We start from the raw sequence: 20,044 nt of genomic DNA, 5'->3' as shown, positions 1-20,044 counted from the left end.
TGAGGTTGTTACATGCCAAATATGGAAGTAGTCTTATTATCGTGACTATGTACTAATGTCATACAGCAAGTTAAGTTCTATGATTACCAAAGGAACAATATAAATAAAATAATACCATAGAAAACACTCGATAATGTCAAAATATTACTTTATTGATTGTACCAAAGTATTACATTACCAACAATATCAGCATGCCCTTCATTGTTCAAGACAACCCTTACATGTAGCACTTGTGTTGGTTAAGAATACCAACCATTGTGACTCTTCAGCGCATCTTATTTCTTAACAAGTCTACTGATTGTTTACTAATTAGTTATTATTAACCCACAGGCTGGCAAGGGAAGCTTTCCAGCCATTAGTTTGGTTCCCCACTCTCCAGATCTGCTGATTGAATACAACAGAGTAGTTGATTGCAATTCCTTAAATATGGATTAGCATTGAACAATAAAAAGGGATGAAGCAAAGCATTGGACAGGCTCTCCTCACCTTTCTTTTCTTTGAACTAATGATAACATTCACTTATGAGATACATTGCCTATTTAATTTATTTACATAAGTTTTTATATTAATTAATATTTACCCTATTCATAATTTTGAGAAAGGTGTAATATGTAGATACATTGAAAATATGTCCACCTACAGACATTGCAATATAAAAAGGCACAAAAAATATACAACTGTTTTTCTTTATCTTGCCGCAGAAAATTAAGTGCATGTATTTGCTCATTCTGCCTCGCAAAAAAAAGAAACGAGTAAAAATTCATTGCTTGTGAATGCACTCTTATAAGTATAAAAAGAGTTAAATTTTCAGATATTTTAAAAATGTATCTACAGGGGAAAACTGCAGGTCCATTAGGGCAACAGACAAAAACATTAGAAAAATCCAAAGTTGCCGAAGCGCGAACAAGAATGGGTATGCAGGTATGAAACGCTGGTATGGCAGAGATTTTTGTAGGGGGTTGGCTACGTTTTTGGCACATTCATATATGTGTGTCTACATATGTGTGTGTATACATATATACACATATGTATGTATGTATGTATGTGTATGTGTTTGTGTGTGTGTGTGTGTGTGAATGCATGTATGTATCAATATATGCAGCTTAAAAATAGAATTAAGTTTAGAATGTCATATACCTATACATATGCTAAAAAAACCATTATAGATTTCAAATTTTGAAACATATTATTCTAATTTAAATTCAGGTTTCTGTATCAAGAACAATGTTACAAGCCTCGGACTTGGCTCAAACTCGGCAAACCCCAATCGGGCTCAAGCTCGGACTTAAACTCGGCAATTAAAAACCCATGAAATTCAAGGATTTTTAAGGATTTTAAGTTTTTTCATGCATCATATAGCAAATTAACATCAAATACACAATAACTGAGATAAATAGAAGCTACTTTGCACACATACACAACTTTTCATAGATCACAAAAGTATAAATGCGATTTTTTTAAAGAAATTACTTAAAGTTAAACTGAATAAAATAATAGAAATATAGTATCACTGTTAAACGTCTATAATACTCATGGAATATGCAATCCAATGAATCAAAAGTTCAAAATATATATCAAAATAAAGGCTCATAGTAGCCTATGTCCTCCTACGAGTACGCCTAAGATAGGTCATGGAAGACTCTAGAGCCATCCTCTCTCCTTGTGTGTGAGGTTGAACCTCAGTGGCATTCTCATCATGATCATCCTCCTCATCTTCATACTCATCCACATAATCCTCATCATCGGATCCATCACTCTCAGCCTCAGGGTCTTGCGCTGGGTCTCCCCGTGCTCTAGCCTCCTCCACAACCATCGCCACTACCTCTACTTCTCGATCCACCTAATCAACCCACTCTAAGTCTTCATCGGTAAAGATAGGATCATCAACTTCCAACTTCAATTTGACCTCAAATAGCCAAGACAGGTTGTGGGAGATAACACTACTGAAGGCATGTTGAATATTGAAATTTAGCTAAGCCTGGAATTTTTTACAAACCCCCAAAATCTAGAATCTGCATTTTTAACTCCTATGCAGCTGAAACCTATCTCAAACATCTAGACAGTATTTATACAAATATAACTTAAAGTATAAGAAAGAAAATATACTTAAATGTTATATTTGTATAAATCCTCCTACCCCTAAGCTGAAAATTTTATTATTTTCGTTGGCTGACGGTAAAGTCCAACCAACAGGACTTGCTGAGTCTGTCGAGCCCATGGAAACTCACCCAGGGCTCGGCTGAGTCCGTGCCAAGAGGCCACCAGCCTTGAGAAGGTTGTCTTGCCTCGGAACTCGCAGAGTCTTTGAAGGACTCGTCGAGTCCTGTGACACTGATCAAGAAGATCAAGCCAGAATCTCATGGTAGATAAGTTCAGAGTTCAGAGTTTTCCAATCAGCAGTCTAGGTCTTAAAAATATCTATAAGAACAAACTAGAACATTAAATATTTTCGCATTTGAAAATACAAATCCCAGATGTGTAACCACAGGTGATTTGTTTCAGATTTAGATTCTAGTACATTTCATACCTGCAAACATCCAGAAAAGTCTCACGATTCAGCAACCTAGGAAAAATCATGACAGGTTTGCCTGAGTTCATCCCTCACCCATAGTACTTTCCAGTCCCCTAAAGGGACCACCTACAAGCTAAACCCTAATCCATGTCCAAGCCAAATTGGGCTCAGAAATGTGTATATGTATGTATGTATGTATGTATTTTTTATTATGATCTTTTCTATGTTTAACCTTTGTGTGTAATTAGTTAAGAATATTTGGATACACCGAATTCAATATGTTGAAGTGGAACAATTTTTGTTTAAAAATGGTAAATAATATATTATCATTGATAGGGATCAAGTCCCACAATCATACCAAAGGCATGCAATGAAGTTTTAGTATTCATAAGAGAGAGAAAATTATATACTGCATTTATAAGCACCAAAGAGAGTCCAAAATCAAAGCAAGACAAACAACACCTGCAGTGTTGTTTGGTTTTCACAATGCATGCAATTCATATTGTTGCATTTTGCAATTTCTTAACTTGTTACTGTGTGTGCCTACTTCTCTATACACATGCAAACAAATTCCTTATATACAGTCTGTTCTTATGCAAGTACAACCACTTTCTCAATATGGGTAAACATTTTTTCCAAAAAAATTGAGTCAATTGGAGGCTTCCTCTTTACCATTATGCCAAAGCACATTTATTTGGGCTTACAGAAGACTCGTAACTGGGCAAATATGGAAAGGAAACCAAGTCATATTTTGGAAACACAATTGATGTGCTAATCCTCTCCTCTTCACTCAGATGTATAAAGATTTACAACAAGAACTCTCAAACAGAGGATATGTTATGATAGCTGATTATAATAAGACTAAATCAACAAGGGCTCACTCCTTATAATACGACTAAGCTGGGCAGCATAATATGATTAAGTTCAGGTGCAACAACTCAGAGAAATACAGAATATCTATGTTACGAGTTCACCCTCCTGAACCTGCAGGTTCATGTCTGAACCAGCCTGGATAAGGAACTGGGTTTGGTTCACAAGAATTCCCTCTAGAGTTGAATGTATTATGTTTTCTTATTTTTCAGAAAATAAAATATATCCAACAAACAATACAATAACTGATACTACTTACATTCGCCCACCTCTCTGCACATACCTTGATGTTCCCTAGCATTGGTGAGTGCCTGCAACAAACCTGTTACAGCCCTGTACCATTGAGTATCTCAAAAGGATTTTGATCCTCATGAGATGCTAATTTGAAGGAGTCTAGAGCTTTCGTCTGAGACATTATCAAGTTTGTTTGTACTATAATGAGCAATTGCATTTCTTTCCTCTCCCAACTCTATCTATACAATCCCCTAAGTCCAGCAATTCACAATTAATAGATACTAATTCCTTTATTAAGGCTATTTAAGTAAAACTGCCAGAACATACCTCTCCATAATCTCTGACAATTAACCACCCAATTACTATTCCATTCACTGATGGGTACTACAACTAGGTTCAGTCAATGGTAGTTAGGTCCACCACTGGTTGTGACTAACTAAAACTAGATGGGTATATAACTGAAAAAAACAGACAACGCTATCTGGGAAATAGTTTGCCGTATTCCATCTGAATGGTGAAGACTTTGTCCTAAATCTGGCTTAACTGACAGGACCTTCATTACCTAACTACTTGTTGGCAAAAATTCCATTCAGTTGAATTTATCAGATTAAAAAGGAAATTTACCAGTCCTTCCTCCTAGAACTTTATTGCCTTAATGCAAACACAGCTGAGTAATCTAGATGTCAGCCACTCCCCAACAAAAATCATACAACACTTTGTACTATGCCTAATGGTGTTATCTCATCTTTAGCCTGACAGGTTTTGTTCTTCATTGCATCAGGGACATGTTTGCCCAAAATGCTCAAGCACAATCCATCAAGTGGATGAGTTCTAGTCTTGGTTTCAAAGTTTTTATCTTGTGCAAGTGCCACTATGGTAGGAGGGTTGTGCAAGCTCTGTGATAAGGAATGCCAAATTGAATATGTCAATCCATCAATGCTATGGTAGCAATAGCAGCAGCTGAACAAGGAGCTAAGCATTAAATGCTTGAAAGAAAGTAGTATGAGATTACTCACTGCACGCTTCGATAAATAAATAATTTCATCCAATTTGCATAAGCCACACGGGCCTCAAGGGAGAAATGGTGCAGGAAGTGTTGAATAGAACATCATAAGTCATTAATAGTGCACAAAGGTGGTGATGACCTTTTAATAAGAAACCAGCATTCCTCTGACTATGTGCATACAGTTTGGAGTCCTTGATATTAGCATGGTACGCCTTTCTAACAAAAGGAGAAGCTAAATGATCCACAATGGTGAATCTTGACTCAGAAGGAGTAGACCTTGCTTTATTTATTCCCGAGTAATAAAGAATTTGTAGCAAAAATCATTAGTATCATCTTATAAGAAGGTTATACGTCAAAGAGAGTACCTAGAAGATCAAGTTGACTCCCCAAGATCTAGGTTATACTAACTCAAACTGAGTGTACCATGTCAAGATGGTGTATACTCAAAGTACAAAAGCTTTCATCAAAGTTATGATGGAAAAATAAGTATCTATTGTACTTGAGCTCTTCTTTTACCTTATGTCTATAATATCTTTCATTTGTATTTTTATATATAAGAAGAATATATGCCTTGATTTTTTTCTTTTCTAAAAGAATGTTCTTGTAGGAAAGAATTTTGGATTCAGAGGGAGTCTAAAATCTCATCAAGGCAACCTTGAATAAGGAGCTCGAAAGATTTAATATCCAATGGGAGTATTGAAAATCTAAAGTGAGCAACCATCTAATGGGCCTACCTTTATAAACATCATGGTGTGGAAGCATTTCTCAGCATCAGTTTGTACTTGTAATAACAGAAAAAAATCTTCCAGCGCAAATTTTCTATGATAGCAAATGATTTTATGGTGTTTTAAATCACTAGAGGACTACTGGAAAATCTTGAATAGATTCAAGATTGTGTTGTGAAAGAGACATTTCAATGTCTATAAATCACAACTTGGAAATTAGAAAGCAGATATTCTTATCAAACCTCTCTGAGAGTGATCATCTCAGGAAAGATCCAGGTATGATTGAATTGTTTTGTATTCTTATAATTTATATTATTGTTAGGATATTGATTGTTATGGGGCTTCACCATTTGTGTTTGTTATTTAAGAGGTGATGATCTCTAAAATAATGAACACTTGTATAAAGACATTATAAGAGGTGATGATCTCTAAGATAATGTTTTGACTAGTAGAGAACTATTGGCAGATTTGGATGAATTTAAGATCATGTTGTGATAGAGGCATTTCTATGTCTATGAATCACAACTTGGGTAAAGGGAGAATTTAATTATTCTCAAGTTCAGGTAATACTTCATATCACAAGCCTTGTCAAACACCCTGTGTTACAAGCCTAGGTGATTTGATAGTTTGTATTACGAATGATGCTTAGTGATTTGATCACAAGCTCCGGTGATAACTTATATTACAAGATTTGTAATATGATGGGTTTTCAGGTATCATTTGTATAATGATACATCATGCTTGAAATTCAGAAAGGTATAGAGTGTATATCTATGCTTAGTCATCTCGATTGATGTTGCTAGATATGTCTCTATCACTTATCAAGTTAAGAAGTGTTAATTCCTTGTAACTTTGGCAAGACAAGTGTTCTGATTTTCAGATCTGTCTGATCTGGATGCATGAGTTCCCTTAAGTATTGGTCACTAGAACATATTGTCCCCTCTAGACAGTTCGGCATTTTCCTTATGGCTTTTATAAGCCTTCTTATTTGCTAATGTGGTTAGTTAGTTACTAATCATTAGTAACTCTTGGAATGGGCACCAATCTTGAGGAAACAATTATGTTGTTAAATAGGCCAAACTAGAAAGGGACATGTCCATTCAGTAGATTTTACTGTAAGATCCAGATGAGTTTTAAATCATATTGTGACATTGACATTGCTATGTTCATGGGTCACAAATTGGATAAAGGAAGAATCTTAGAATTCTCCAAGTTTATCTTGTATTCTAGTAGATCTTAAATTCAAGATCTAGTTGTGATTTAGAAATACCAGTTTCTATGAGTCACAACATGTGTCTTATCACTAGTAGCAGTGATTTGTCATATCACAGGCTTAGTAATATGACTTTGTATCATGTGATCTATGATACTACATACTAAGAAGAGATAGACAAATATAAAGTATTAATTCTTGCTTAAACATCTGTACTGATGTTGCTAGATATGATATCTCTCTATAGGATTATCAGGTTAAGAGGGAGTGTTAAGAATTTAACCTTAATAATCCTCAGGTCTAATGGTGCAGATCGTACCTGACTCTTCTCCCTATATAAACTCAATGAATGGCATTTGTAATTATTTATACATGCTCTATAGGTGCCGGTGATCTAGAAGTAATTGGTTTTAGTTTGGTTAGATCTAACTAACAATTGTCTTATGGTCGCCGACTTAGGGATATTTAATTACTTGTTATATGCCAAGGGTTATGTCCCTTAAGGGACATACCCTCTAAAGAGGATATATAGCCGGGTTATGATTGCAGTTTGGAGACACACAGAAAACTTATAGTCTGATCTCCAAGCAGTCGTATTCCCACGGGTTCCAAGAAGAAGTTTATATCATTCAAGTTTGTGATTACAATTCGGATCTGTAGTTGTCATTTATATCTGCCCATATATATCTGAACATAGAGTTTGAATCAAGGTTAATTCTAAGTCCAACTAAGTTCTGATCTTAAAGTCTGATTTATATCTCAGAATCTGCAGAACTGTACACCAGTCTGCCACCTTTCCAGAGCTCATGTGCCTTTCTTGTCAAAGCTGCACAAGGAGGCATGATTGACTACTAACCCATGTCCACTGGAGGATAATTATGTGGAGTTTGGTGAATCGATAAGGAAGCCCAACTGTTCAACATAATGCCTAAAGATGTGTCTTACATGGCATGAGATAAATATAAATTGTGCACTCTGCAATCTCCCTCATTCTGTAATTGCTATCTTCAAGCCACCTTAGTTTGTTAGGTAGGCGCAAAGGGACTTAGTGGCCAAGCTTCGAAAGTCACAGACCTGTACTATAATGTGCAGCTGTATTGAATTGAGGATTACAGAACATTATTAGAATGCATGTTCCACAATGCGCACAGGATATTTTGAAAAGAAAGCAGTGTATCTCCAAGCAAGGAACTCTTGAGGAATAGATGAGTTGGCTGCAATAATCAAAGAAAAAGGCTGTGATAGCTGTGTAACACCACATTGTTTTCTTGTGCTCGCATAGAAAGCAGGTTCAAATATTGCAGTTGTTTGAAGAATGCCGGTACAGAAGGTTTGGAAATACAGACAATGTGTTGGAGATTGTAGCTGCAGTAGAGATCTTTATATCTGGGCATTAATACTGTTATGGTCACCTTCAGCTGAAGAGGATATTTATTGTAATATTAAATATAAAGTAATATGGATTACAACATGCGTTGAGGCATGGAAATACGAAAAGTTGTATTTGAAAATAAAGAGTCATGTTTTGGGAATTTGAAGAGACCTTTGGTTGTAATGTAAAGAGTCTCTCTTGTGTTATATATATCACTTCAAGCAAAAGGCAATGTACATTTGAACATTTTTATGATCAATAAAGTTATATTTTGTTGTGTGGCTGGGTCTTTCCTTTCACTTTAGAAGGGTTTTCCCAGGGTACTTCTGGTGTATTTTGTTTCTGTTATGTTCTCTTTATAGTTGTTTATCTTTTATTTCTGGGCAATTATCAACATGGTATCAGAGCCAGGCTTGATATTAGCAATAAGAAGAAATGTTGAGTTTTATAAGCTTTTGAAATAAATCTTATTTGTTTATAAGTTCACATTCAGAAAATCAAAATCAAATCAAACAAGGAAGCTGCCACTCTACACGTAGAGGAATATCATAATATTCCAGTGACCTAGCCAACTGATGAGAAATAGTTTGTCATAGTTTTTCCATTGGGCCTCAAATACATGATTTTAAAAGTGAAAAATATGTCAACCAACAGACCTTTTGTGTGACTTGCTTGGGGTAGTGTACCTAGCTGTTCTGTACTCTGAAAATTTGTCAACTAGCACTTGTCTCTTTTTGGGAGAGCATGTTGGGATTTTATTGTATACATTTCACTAGCGAGCTCCCACTATGAATACTTGCATTGTAATGAATGGTAGTCCAATGGGCAATCAAAATGTGTACCTTCCATTGCTGACATGGATATCTTTGAAAGAATTGTAGCAGCACCCAAATTCTTAAGATAAAAATTATTAATAGAAGAGGAATCAACTCAGCATCCTTCATGGATCCATGCCCATCAACAAGGCTACCTTATTTACTATTCTCGTGTGGCAACTGTTCCATCTTTTCAATGGTTGAAACTTGACAAAGGTATTTATGAACACTACTGGTAACCATTACAGTACATCATTCAAATATTGAATCTTTGCATTCAACATGCAGTGCGGATTTCTTCTGTTTCAACTCTCTTGTTTTGTCATTCTAGCCTCTTTCATTTTTAGACCTCTTTCTAAATATATCCAAATAAATGTTAAAATTACTGAGCCATGAAGTCTTCCAAATTCTTCAATATTTCATATGGAGTATTTTTAACTACTCTGACAGATCTGTATTTTGCATGCTGCTCCATTGCTGCGACTAGCATTCCCATAGTTCAAACATTCTATATTGGCTTCTCTGAATTTCCATTAGTGTGTAGAACGATATCTTTTTTTCTCAAACTACCCAGGTCCCAAAATACCCTCCATGATTCACTGGCCAGCACGGATCACAGCTCTAATATAACAGAACTAATTACAGACAAAGGTAAATCTAGACAAGATCCTCACAATAACTAGTTCACCTTTGTATTAATTACTGTGGTGTACTATAGCAATATTAAAAAAGATCTTTTCTATTATAGTCACCCATCTCTCTGCATATTCCTTGACATTGCCTACTACTGTTAAGTACCCAATTCCTGTATGTAAAGCCTCCTCAAAAACTGAATGCTATACTGCTGTAGTACTGAAAATTGGCACATCTCACAACTCCACCCAATACCTTCAAATAAAGGTCATACACCAGAAGTGTTACAAGAGGGGGCAAAAACTTGAACTACAGATTTCTAGAGTTTGGGGTTCACGTCCATTGCCCAATACAATATAGAACTCTTTAAATTTCTCTGTGACCCTAACTCGAGACAGCTAACAGATCATAAAATGGAAGGAAAGCCATTACCTCTCATTGAACTTCATCAAATGTAACATTACATATCGCAACAGCTCAAACAATCGGTTGTGCAAGGTGGTCTTTAAGGCAATCTATGCCTCCTCTCACATAAATTCCACGATAGTAGCATATAACCATTCCTGGTTATGTACCTGATGCATCATGTTTTCAAGTAGGTTCCTTGAGCTTCACTTATCTTGCTATTGCAATGAGTTGATTTCAATGGGTAAGAGTTCCTCATATACAAACTGTTTTCCTTCTCATTAAAGTAAGGAACTACATATTCCAAAATCTGATTTTTTATATAACAGAGTTCATGAAATCTACAACTCCAGAATTAAAAATTTTGAGAAACCATAATAGATTTCTAAGGAACAACAGAAATGTGTTAAAAAAATGGGAAGAATATAAATATTGATTCACACAAACCTAACAAAATGAATTTATACTTGTGTTGTCAACTTTATATGAATACTCTAACAAACAACATAGCCAACTACATTGTAGCGGTGATTTCCCTTAAAGTGTGCAAAGAAAATTTTCAGCATGCATGGCTCACAAGACAGATTAGTGTTAAAAGGAATATCAGAAGCTTACTCCCAATTAGTCATTTGTGTAAACCGCTGTAGACCAGCTCCAAAAACGCACCATGTTTCGCTCTCATTATCATAAGTAATTTCGTAGTCCTCAAGAGGAGCACTTCGTTTTTTTGTAATCATTTCTGCAATGTTATTGATGACAACTCCATCTGCCATAGAAGACATTTAAATCAAAGACTAAGAAATCTGAGATGGAGAGAAATTCTTTATGTACAGAAGACAAATGGTAGAAAAGTTAAAACATTTGCAGGAATGTGATCAAAATCTAAGCCACATAATTCATTGCATCCCTGCCATGTGCAAACATTAAGAAGATCAAATATGTGAAAATACATCTATGATAACAAAATGTTACGAACATGTCAAGACATGTACTCTGCACTGTACTTGTAATTGGTAATTTAAATTTTAATACATGGTCAAAAAATAGTCACCAAAATTTATTTACTTGTAATCACTACTAATTTTACAGACCACGTGGAATGAAATATACAGGCATGTCTTATCATAAAAAAAAATTAATAGAAAGACCATGCAATGACAATCAGCTCACACGTGTTTTTATTCATTTCTCAATATCAAGATCACAGTTTTATCAAGAGCTAGAGGGAATAAACTGTTTATAAGATCTATACTGAAGGAAGTGAATTTCTACATGCACAAAATAAGAATAAGGCATTTGTACAAAAAGACCTTGAATACAAATTTATTCTATTATAGCAAAGGAAATAGGAAAGAAAGATTATTCTGTATATTAGTACCCAAAGCAGGATACATTGTAATGCCTTCTGTATCTATATATTTTCAACTGATGATTTTCCACTTCTTTCATTTCATTTCATTCATCACATCCTAAGATTCAATTGTATAGTTTTTGACCCAACTTTCATGGGTAGTGGTTCACAATAATCCATCTCTCATGAGAATGAATGGAGCACTTAGCACTCATTGCATCTACACAATGCTCATGGGGGTGCAGCAACGGGCCTTCCCAAGAGATCAACCTTCTAATATTGCTCCAACTCAAGTGCACTTAACCATGTTGTTTCCTCCAAGTTTTAACCCACATTGCTTGCTACTCCATTTGCAAACCTTTAGCAAGTGGTGTCCCTTATGAATATTCATAATAGAGCCCCTTCATCTCATCAATTGATAAGTAGAAGGTATTTTCCACAATGAGTCAAATTGTGATATTGCTATCAGGATTCAATTGTCTATTTTTCAAGCGAAGCTCACTGATCCATGTTTCATGAGTAGAGGTTCACAAGAACCCATCTCTCGTGTGAATGACTGAAACAGTTAGAAGTTAGCACTCATTCCATCTGGATGATGCTCACAGGGGTTCATAAGGAACAACACTTGTTGAAGGTTTTGCACAGAGTTTATTATTGTGATGAACTGTAATGTAAGGTTCATAAGGCACAAGACTTGCTGAAGATTTCCCAAATAGGGTAGCAAGCTAAGTGGGTTTAACCTTGGAAGAAACCCCATGGCTAAGTGAGCTTCAGTTGAAGCGATACTAAGAAGGGCGACCACCGAGAAAGCCCTGATGCTTCACCCCTATGAGCATCACAAAAGATGCAATGAGTGCTAAGTGTTCCATTCATTGTCATGAGAGAGGGGTTCTTGTGAACCACTACAAATGAAACATCGGTCAATGAGTTTGACTTGAAAACTACACAGTTGAGTCCTAATAACAATATCACAATTTGGCTTCCTGTGGAAAATGCCTCCTACTTATCAATCATCTCATCCTATCGAATGATAGTTTAATCTCTGCATTTCAACTTATGAAGGATTAATAACCATCCATGAGAAAGAAAAAAGGACAAAAATCATAGCAATGTTCACAAATAACCAATATAGCTCATACAGATGTGCATTATCAAATATAAATGAGTGCTAGGGGGAAAAGATCCTATGCCATGAAAAGTGACTAAATACTTTGGGATGGAGCAAGTCCCACCACCTCTTGAGATTTGTTTTTTGGTATCGACACATTTAATGAGTGTGCACCTTCAGCCAGCCAAGAGGAAACCTCAAGCCATGTGACGCCCAATGCAAAAGATGGTCGTATTGAATGATGAAGGATTATCCAACCCATTAAAAAACTTCAACAGGGTAATCCAACAAACATTGAGCAACTTTCCAGAAATCCAAGCAACCTGAATGTATGCCAAGTAAATATTCTATCTACTATATTGATGACCTCCTTTAAAACATGAAGGTGAAGAAAGACACCTAGATCTAAAGTCTACCCATGTGGAGGATGCCAATCAATAGAGATGTTAAGAGAGTGAAGAAGCAAACTGATCTCCAAATACCAACAATGGTGAGAACTGGTGAAACCCAATATATACCCTCTAACAAAAAAAGTGCTAAGTAGATGTTCCTCTCATGACCTTGAGCATTCAAGGACTCCAAGTCAACATACAATGAAAGCCTAGAGATACCCTAAGACATAATGATCAGGTGACAAACTTTGCATGGTAAATAGTAAATACGCTGAAACACTGTCTATTTGCCATGAATCATATGTTGATGCAAGGAAATTTGGACCATCTCTATACAAGCCCAATAGAACAACCCAAGTTAGGGGCCTGAACCACAGAGCCATACTCATACAGAGGGTATATATTTAAGGAATGCCCTGGATATATATTTAAAACACTAGCGCTACAAGAACAAAAGTGGACCATATCATTTTACAACGACACAATTAGGGAAAGCTTCAGCTGCAAGGTGATTAAGTGAAAGTGACTGTCAAACAAATCTAAGACATGGCTATTTCCATAGGCTCTCTGTTGGGCAAATAAAGTAAATAAAGTGCATCAAAAATTGTTTAAAGATGAAAATAAACTCCAAATTAAATATGATGTGTTTGCTAATAATATAAAAGAGTGCACAGTCAAGATTTAAATACCTCACACTTCGTTCTACTTAAGTATGTGTCTCAAATAATGAAGACATTAATCTAAAATAGTAAATATAAAGATAATAGAATTAAAGAGGTCATGCACAAGAAAAGAAACTAACCCTGAGTATTGTTTTCAATTGATGCAACCTGTTTCTTTAGAAGTTTGTATGCTGCATAAACCACCTCCATAGTACCACTTGTTGTTGCTGCACTCATGCACAATGGAGTGATTCCCCGCTGTTGCATATTTTTCTTAAATTGTTTCCACTGTTCAGCTGCTTCTGGAATATCCATCTTGTTATAGGCAACTACATATGGCTTACATGCAAGCTCTGGGCTAAAAAGATCAAGTTCCAGACGGACAGCATCAAACTCGTATTCAGGTTGTTGGCTTGTGCCATCAACAACATGCACCTGCCCAGAATAGCACGAGAAGTTTAAGTTACACTTGTTATGCCTAATTCACTCCTCTAGAATGTTACTTGCAGTACTATCTTTTTGGTATGTTCATTCTGTATAATTATGCAATCAAAATAAAATATCCACAAAATTGCAGTTGCAGTGACCACTATACAAATCCTCGTAGGAAGACTGAAAACACAATATAATGCAGTTTTAGTGGCCACCGTACAAGTCCTTTGGCCCAAAAACATTGTACATAAAGTGGTGTCAGAACATGAAACAGTAGTTATAATTGTTATTATGTCCAACATCTTTTTCACAGGACTGTTGCAAAGAACGCAAATTGGAAGTACCAAAAACACTATTGGACTACAAAGAAGTACTCAAAACTCTCTCGGAGTCCAATAACCTTTTAATAAGGTAAAAAGGTGAAGACTTGGCAAAAATCATGAAGGTTTTATTCACGACTGGTGCTATTGTAAGATGGTTTTGGAACCAAAGTTGGACCCCGACAAAGGCAGTCCAACTAATTTGAAGTAAAGTGATGATGCGACTCCCAAAACATTGTGCATTTATGACAGAAAGCCGAAGTTTGGGAATTGAGTGTAGACCTTAATGGAGTATATATTCTCCTTGCACATAAAAGAAAACCACTTGCAAAGATCGAGCTGAGGATTGGGGTGAAACCCTAAGCATAGCAATTTTCTAAGTTTTATAACGATCATCACACCCATCACTGCATAAAAGGAATAAGCACCAACAGTCTCTACTGTATCATTATTTAGTAGAATTGTCTTGCCAAGGGTTTTAGATAGAAAAAGAAACTCCTTGTCAGTTTTATTATATGTATAAGCCCAATCCGAGATGAAATTCAAGTACTTGGGTTGTGAATACTTGAATGATCTATACAGTGCTCTACCAGAGGTAGGTGACAAACAGTTAGGATGCAGTGATTGAGACAACTTTTGGAGAAGGATAAAAAGTCCTTCCAACATCCCATCACTTAGTGGTTGGTAAAGAGTGGGCTAATGGAAGCTGCAGCAATCCAAATAGCAATTTACTGCACTGACTTGATCATGGAGTGTATTCAAAGGTACAACTCACAAACAAGGCAAATCGAAACACATGATGATAAAGTCCTCCTTGCTCTAGATAGAGCTGCCATGCATACATGTTTCACTTGCTGAATTGAGAAATCTATGCCTTTAGGGACTCTGTCCTATCCCAAACTGAATTCAGCATGAAAAGGGGCTATTATAGAAGAATTATAGCAAAGATATGGTTTGTCATGCCTAGAAGAGGACAGTCTTAACTCCCTAGGATTATTCAAAAGTCACATTTGAAAGGGGAGAACGTGGATAATCAATGCACAAGTTCATGGAAATGGCAATTCCTTCAACCTAGACAAATGGATGTTTTCCTTCCTGCAGGTCATTTGTGTTGGTGATCAATACCTAAATTGAACTGAAATGATTACTGGCAAGATACATAAGGTGATTTCTCACCTCTTTGAGTAAACCTTTCTATACAGCCTCCTATTTGATATATGTCCAAGCTTCTACGAGATGTTGAGTGGGACTCCACCATGTAGAGGAGTTTGATGACAAAATTGATATTTTTTATTTTTACCCAAAACTACAATTGCACAGAAGTTATGCTTATTTTAGAAGGGTAAATGATGCATTCGCCATGCAATTAGCCCGAGTATTACAAAAGATTTAGAGATAAAAAGGTTTATCTCTGGAGGTAATCAGTCTTGTTGATATTCACAGCAGCTATTTCATTCAATATCCTCAGTTCACATACCTTAGCATTAGGGGCTATGACAGTTTCCCTAAAAAGCTGCCCAAATACATGATGAGTTTGTTTTGATTGAAGTTTGTAGACAGATAAGTGAAGTCAATAAATGCTTCTCAGACCAGCATACAGCTACCAATGGAATTAGGGCTTTGTAAATACAAAGGCCAATTCGAAGCATTAAATAGCATTTTGATAGTAAGAATTATATTCAAAATAATGTGAAATTTTGAATATAGGCTCACCTTTCCACCATATACCTATCAGCCGACTGGATGGTTCCGGTGGTGTTCTTGTAGCCGACGGAATGATTGTCGTCGGTGTTCGGCGGTGTTTCTGTAGCCGACAGGGTGATGTCCGGCGGTGTTTCTGTATTCTGTAGCCGACGTCGTCGGTAAATAGTTTGTAGCGGATAGAATATTTGTGGCCGACGGACTCCTTCAGGAAGGTTCGGCGGTAGTATTTATATCCCGTTTCGGATCATTGTAATGCATCTTGTGATATGATATGCTCTGTATGTAATGTCTGGCATATGCAAAAAGAATATAATTCTGATGTTCATGTTTTGCTGTCTATATGCGTTGATTTCTTTACCAGTATGGTAAACATTTGGCGCCGTTGCCTTATGAATCCAGAAGGTGGGAGGAATGAAGATTAATGCCAAATCAGCTTAACAAAGATCGGAATAAGGTCAAGGAAAAAGATGGAACCTGTACTACGCAAGAGAATTTAATTCTGGCACAGCAAGCCGAACGCCGACGGAGATTTCAGAAGATTGCCGACAGAAACCGAAGCGCGGAACAATTGTTGGAGGAGACTCGGCAGCGGGTGGAATTGGTGGAAGAAGCACGGGAGGAGTTCTTGAATTTGTGTTCGCCGAGGGAGGAAAACTCAGACGGAAGAGCATCAACTCACACGGCTCGCAGTGCCGAGGGAGCACGAGCGTAGAGTGACCTCTTCGTCCGAGATAGACTTCCGCAGGAAACTTCAGAGGATCCTTCTTCTTCACCAAAGTTCACAGATATCGACACCTCCGGTGCAGGAGTTCAGACTGCCGGTGTGGGAGTGCAGACCACCGGTGTGGAAGTTCAGACTGTCGTTGTGGGAGTGCCGACCGCCGATGTGGGAGTGCCGACCTCCAGTGTGAGAGTGTAGACCTCCAGGACCCAAAGAAAAGCTGCCAAAGTTTGAGGGCGATGGTACAGCCGACCCCATCCGACATTGTAAGACATGTGAGACAATCTGGCGGGCAAACGGAATCACAAATGCCAACAAATGGGTCAGGCAATTTCTAGCAACCCTACAGGGTGTGGCGATTGACTGGTTTTCGGATACGGATCCATAAAAGCTGAATACTTGGGCTAAAATTAAAAAGGAGTTCTTGGCGGAGTTTAAACTCTTGCGGAATGATAATGAAATCGTAGCGGAACTTTTCAATACCAAGCAGGGGAAGCACGAAACTGTCCGTGTTTATGCCAGGAGATTAAAAGACTTAATAAACAAAATGGAAAGCAAGTCGGCGGACGGATTGCAAAAAAGATGGTTCGTGGACGGCCTATGATCGAAATTGCGGAGGAAAATGAAAATTGTCCCACCGTCATCATATGTGGATGCGTATAACAGAGCACTGGACCTTGAAAGTGAGCAGAAGACAAAAAAGAAGAAAACTAGCTCCTCTGATTCGGATGACGACGAGCCTAACGGAGATGATAGTAGCGACGATGAAGAAGGATATGGTTCGCATGATGAAGGAGTTTAAAAACATGCAGAAGGAGCCAAAAGGCAGTGAGCTGTGGTGCACAGAGTGTAAGACAGACGGGCATACTAAAGGATCGTGTCCCAAGAACCAATTCTGTGACATTTGTCAGATCATGGGCCATTCGACAAAGGAGTGCCTCTTTAACATGAAGACAAGAGGATCTCCGCAGGTGTTTCTCACACAGGAGGCTTCCCTGTTGGGTAGTAGCGAAAACACGAATACCGTCGGTGCTACATCCGAAGGATACAGGAATAATAGCAGAGGGCAAAATGACAACAATACAAATAATAACAATGATAATGGGAGCCGAAGTCGAACTCAGTATGATGCAAATGGACGGCCGATTGTTCAATGCCGAGCATGTAATTTGTGGGGTCATTTTGCGTGGGATTGTACAGCGGCAAACACACCGAAATTATTATGCAGATGGTGCGGACCCGGCGATCACGAAGATTCCAAGTGTCCAAGGCTGGAGTAAACTTGATCACTGTTGGCACGGATGTAGAGGAGGTTCTGGCAATTACACAGAGGCAAGCGGAGGAAAAAAGAATATTGGGGGAAATGCAAGCGGAAATTGGAAAGGCATCGTCGGCGAGGACATCTCAGTTGAAGGACATCACCGGCACCTTGGCAAGGAACTTCGCACAAAACATTGTACGACAGATCTTACAAACGGAGATACCGGTCAAGATAAGTGACCTCCTTCTCACAATGCCCCAGTTACGGACGGCCATTTTGAATCATACACCATTTCCCAAAGCAACGGAGGACACAGGAAAGGACAGTACGGAAGTGATGACAACAGATCCGATGTTGCTCGCACTCACCTCCGGACGGCATCCGACGGTCGTTGAGATGGGGATTTTGGGAAATGTTTTGACAGAGACAATTGTTGACGGAGGGTTCGGCGTGAATGTCTTACCGGAGGATACCTGGAAGAAGTTGGGGAAGCCGACGCTGTGGCCACCTACATTCCAGTTGCTCACGGCGAACCAACACGGAATCAAACCGTTGGGAATCTTGAGGGCACAACCGGTAGCCATTGGTACGCAACCATTTTTATTGGATTTTGTGGTCATTCCATTGAAAAGAAAAGGATATGATGCTATTCTGGGACGGGATTGGTTGGTGCAAGCAAAAGTAAAACATGATTGGAAACGAAATACCCTATCAATGGAGCGCGGAGGTAGAAGATTCACAATTGACCTGCATACACAAATAGTCGGTGAGGAGGCAGCATCGTTAAATTCAAAAAGTGACGGCGAAAGTGATGACGAAGGAAAGAGGAGAATGGAACCAGACGAAGGAGTATTGAGACTTGACGGAGGATCGAATGACGATGACTTGGACTCGATGAATGGCCTGTTCCACTGGTAGATAGAAGACTACGAACTGTTTCCGAGTTGCAATATTTTAACGGTCGACGAACGTGACAAAACACAGGAAAATGAATGTGCGGAGGAATGCAGGGAAGCGGAAGAAGGAAAAGCTACCATAGTTGAAGCTAAGGGGAAGAACATACAGTGTGAACACAGAAAAACGAAAGATCCCACTGTCCGGTACATGGTGAATGGACCGCGCGGAAAGAAAAGGTTACACCGCAACATAAAATTAGTGGAAGGGCACCGACAGCAAGGAAATAATCCAGTTGCGCGACGATTGCAGGCACAGTGGGCGACGAAGGTGGCACAGAACAGACGTAAGGCATACGACGGTCGGAATGAAATCAAAGTGAAAAAGTTTAAGGCCAGATGGCTTGGACCATATCAAATCCGGGAGGTCGGCAACAATCGAGTGGTAAAGTTGGGAACATTGGACGGGCAAGAGGTACCTCACGCAGTCAACGAATCCTACCATGCCAAGAAGATGCCGTCACCGTCACAGAATGATCAGATGATTCCCTTGTCGTCATTGTTGCAGAATGGCGACGTCTGGAGGCAAAATTGAGGTGTTGTCTTTTAATTTTATTTTATTTTTGTCAAAAAAAAAAAAAAAAAAAGAGGACCCCGTGGACAGAATTTTTCTGCGGGTCAAAAAAGTCCTGCGGGCAGAGTCTGTCCACGGGTCGAAAGAGGACCCCGCGGACAGAGTCTGTCCGCGGGTCAAAAGAGGACCCCGCGGGCAACAGCTTGTTCGCGAGCGAAGACAAAGGCCCCGCGGGCGTGAAAGGGAATGGCCCCACGAACAGTCTGTCCGCGGGTTGATAAAAGCCCCGCGGGCAGCCTATCCGTGGGCATAAAACTTCTAAGTTCCTCCGCTAGAAAGGCCGCAGGTACAAAACATTTCCGCCAGACTTCATTCCCTCCTCCAACCAGATTTCTCCGCGAGGAGACAGAGACATAAAGAAGAGTGCTTGTTCTGCCAGAAGGAGAAGCTCAGGGTTTTGTGAGGAGTGGGAAAATATGGCATATTTAGTTTGGGCGCTTTTGAGTTTAGCGACAGCACAGTAAAATTGCAAGAGCCAAGATGGAATCTGTGTAGGGAAGGAGAAGAATTTCTGTGTGCAGAGGGATTTATGGTGGATTGTAGAGGAAGTAGTTAAAAAAAAAAAAAACGACAGATTCAAGTTGTTCAAAATGAGTTACAGATGGCCAAACGGAAGGGGACGCATCAGTGGTTGCCAGAAAGAGTGTAGAGTCGGCAGAAAATGGCAGAAATGGTGTGTTCCGTGCAGTTTTGTGTGGGTTTCAAAGTGCTAATTTGGTCTTGGCGGCGAGGGGCGCTGCCCCTCGACCCCGCTCTGTACTGCGACAGGGAGCGCACCCGG

At 38.5% G+C, this 20,044-nt stretch overlaps 1 protein-coding gene across 1 annotated transcript in view; it reads right to left on the bottom strand.

The window, feature by feature from the left end:
* EMB269 (GTP1/OBG family protein) overlaps positions 1–20,044 on the bottom strand; it is a 109,733-nt gene that overhangs the window by 2,789 nt on the left and 86,900 nt on the right. The window contains exons 3-4 of the mRNA XM_089801694.1: positions 13,439–13,733; positions 10,401–10,551 (exon numbers count right to left, since the gene is read on the bottom strand). Coding sequence (XP_089657820.1) covers positions 10,401–10,551; positions 13,439–13,733 — 446 coding nt within the window. The remainder of the gene's footprint in view (positions 1–10,400; positions 10,552–13,438; positions 13,734–20,044) is intronic.

This window comes from Cupressus sempervirens, chromosome 9 (assembly GCF_028749045.1).
Source record: "Cupressus sempervirens isolate cs-2001-9-10 chromosome 9, ASM2874904v1, whole genome shotgun sequence".
NCBI classification, from domain to species: Eukaryota; Viridiplantae; Streptophyta; class Pinopsida; order Cupressales; family Cupressaceae; genus Cupressus; species Cupressus sempervirens.
This window is presented reverse-complemented; position numbering and strand designations above follow the sequence as displayed.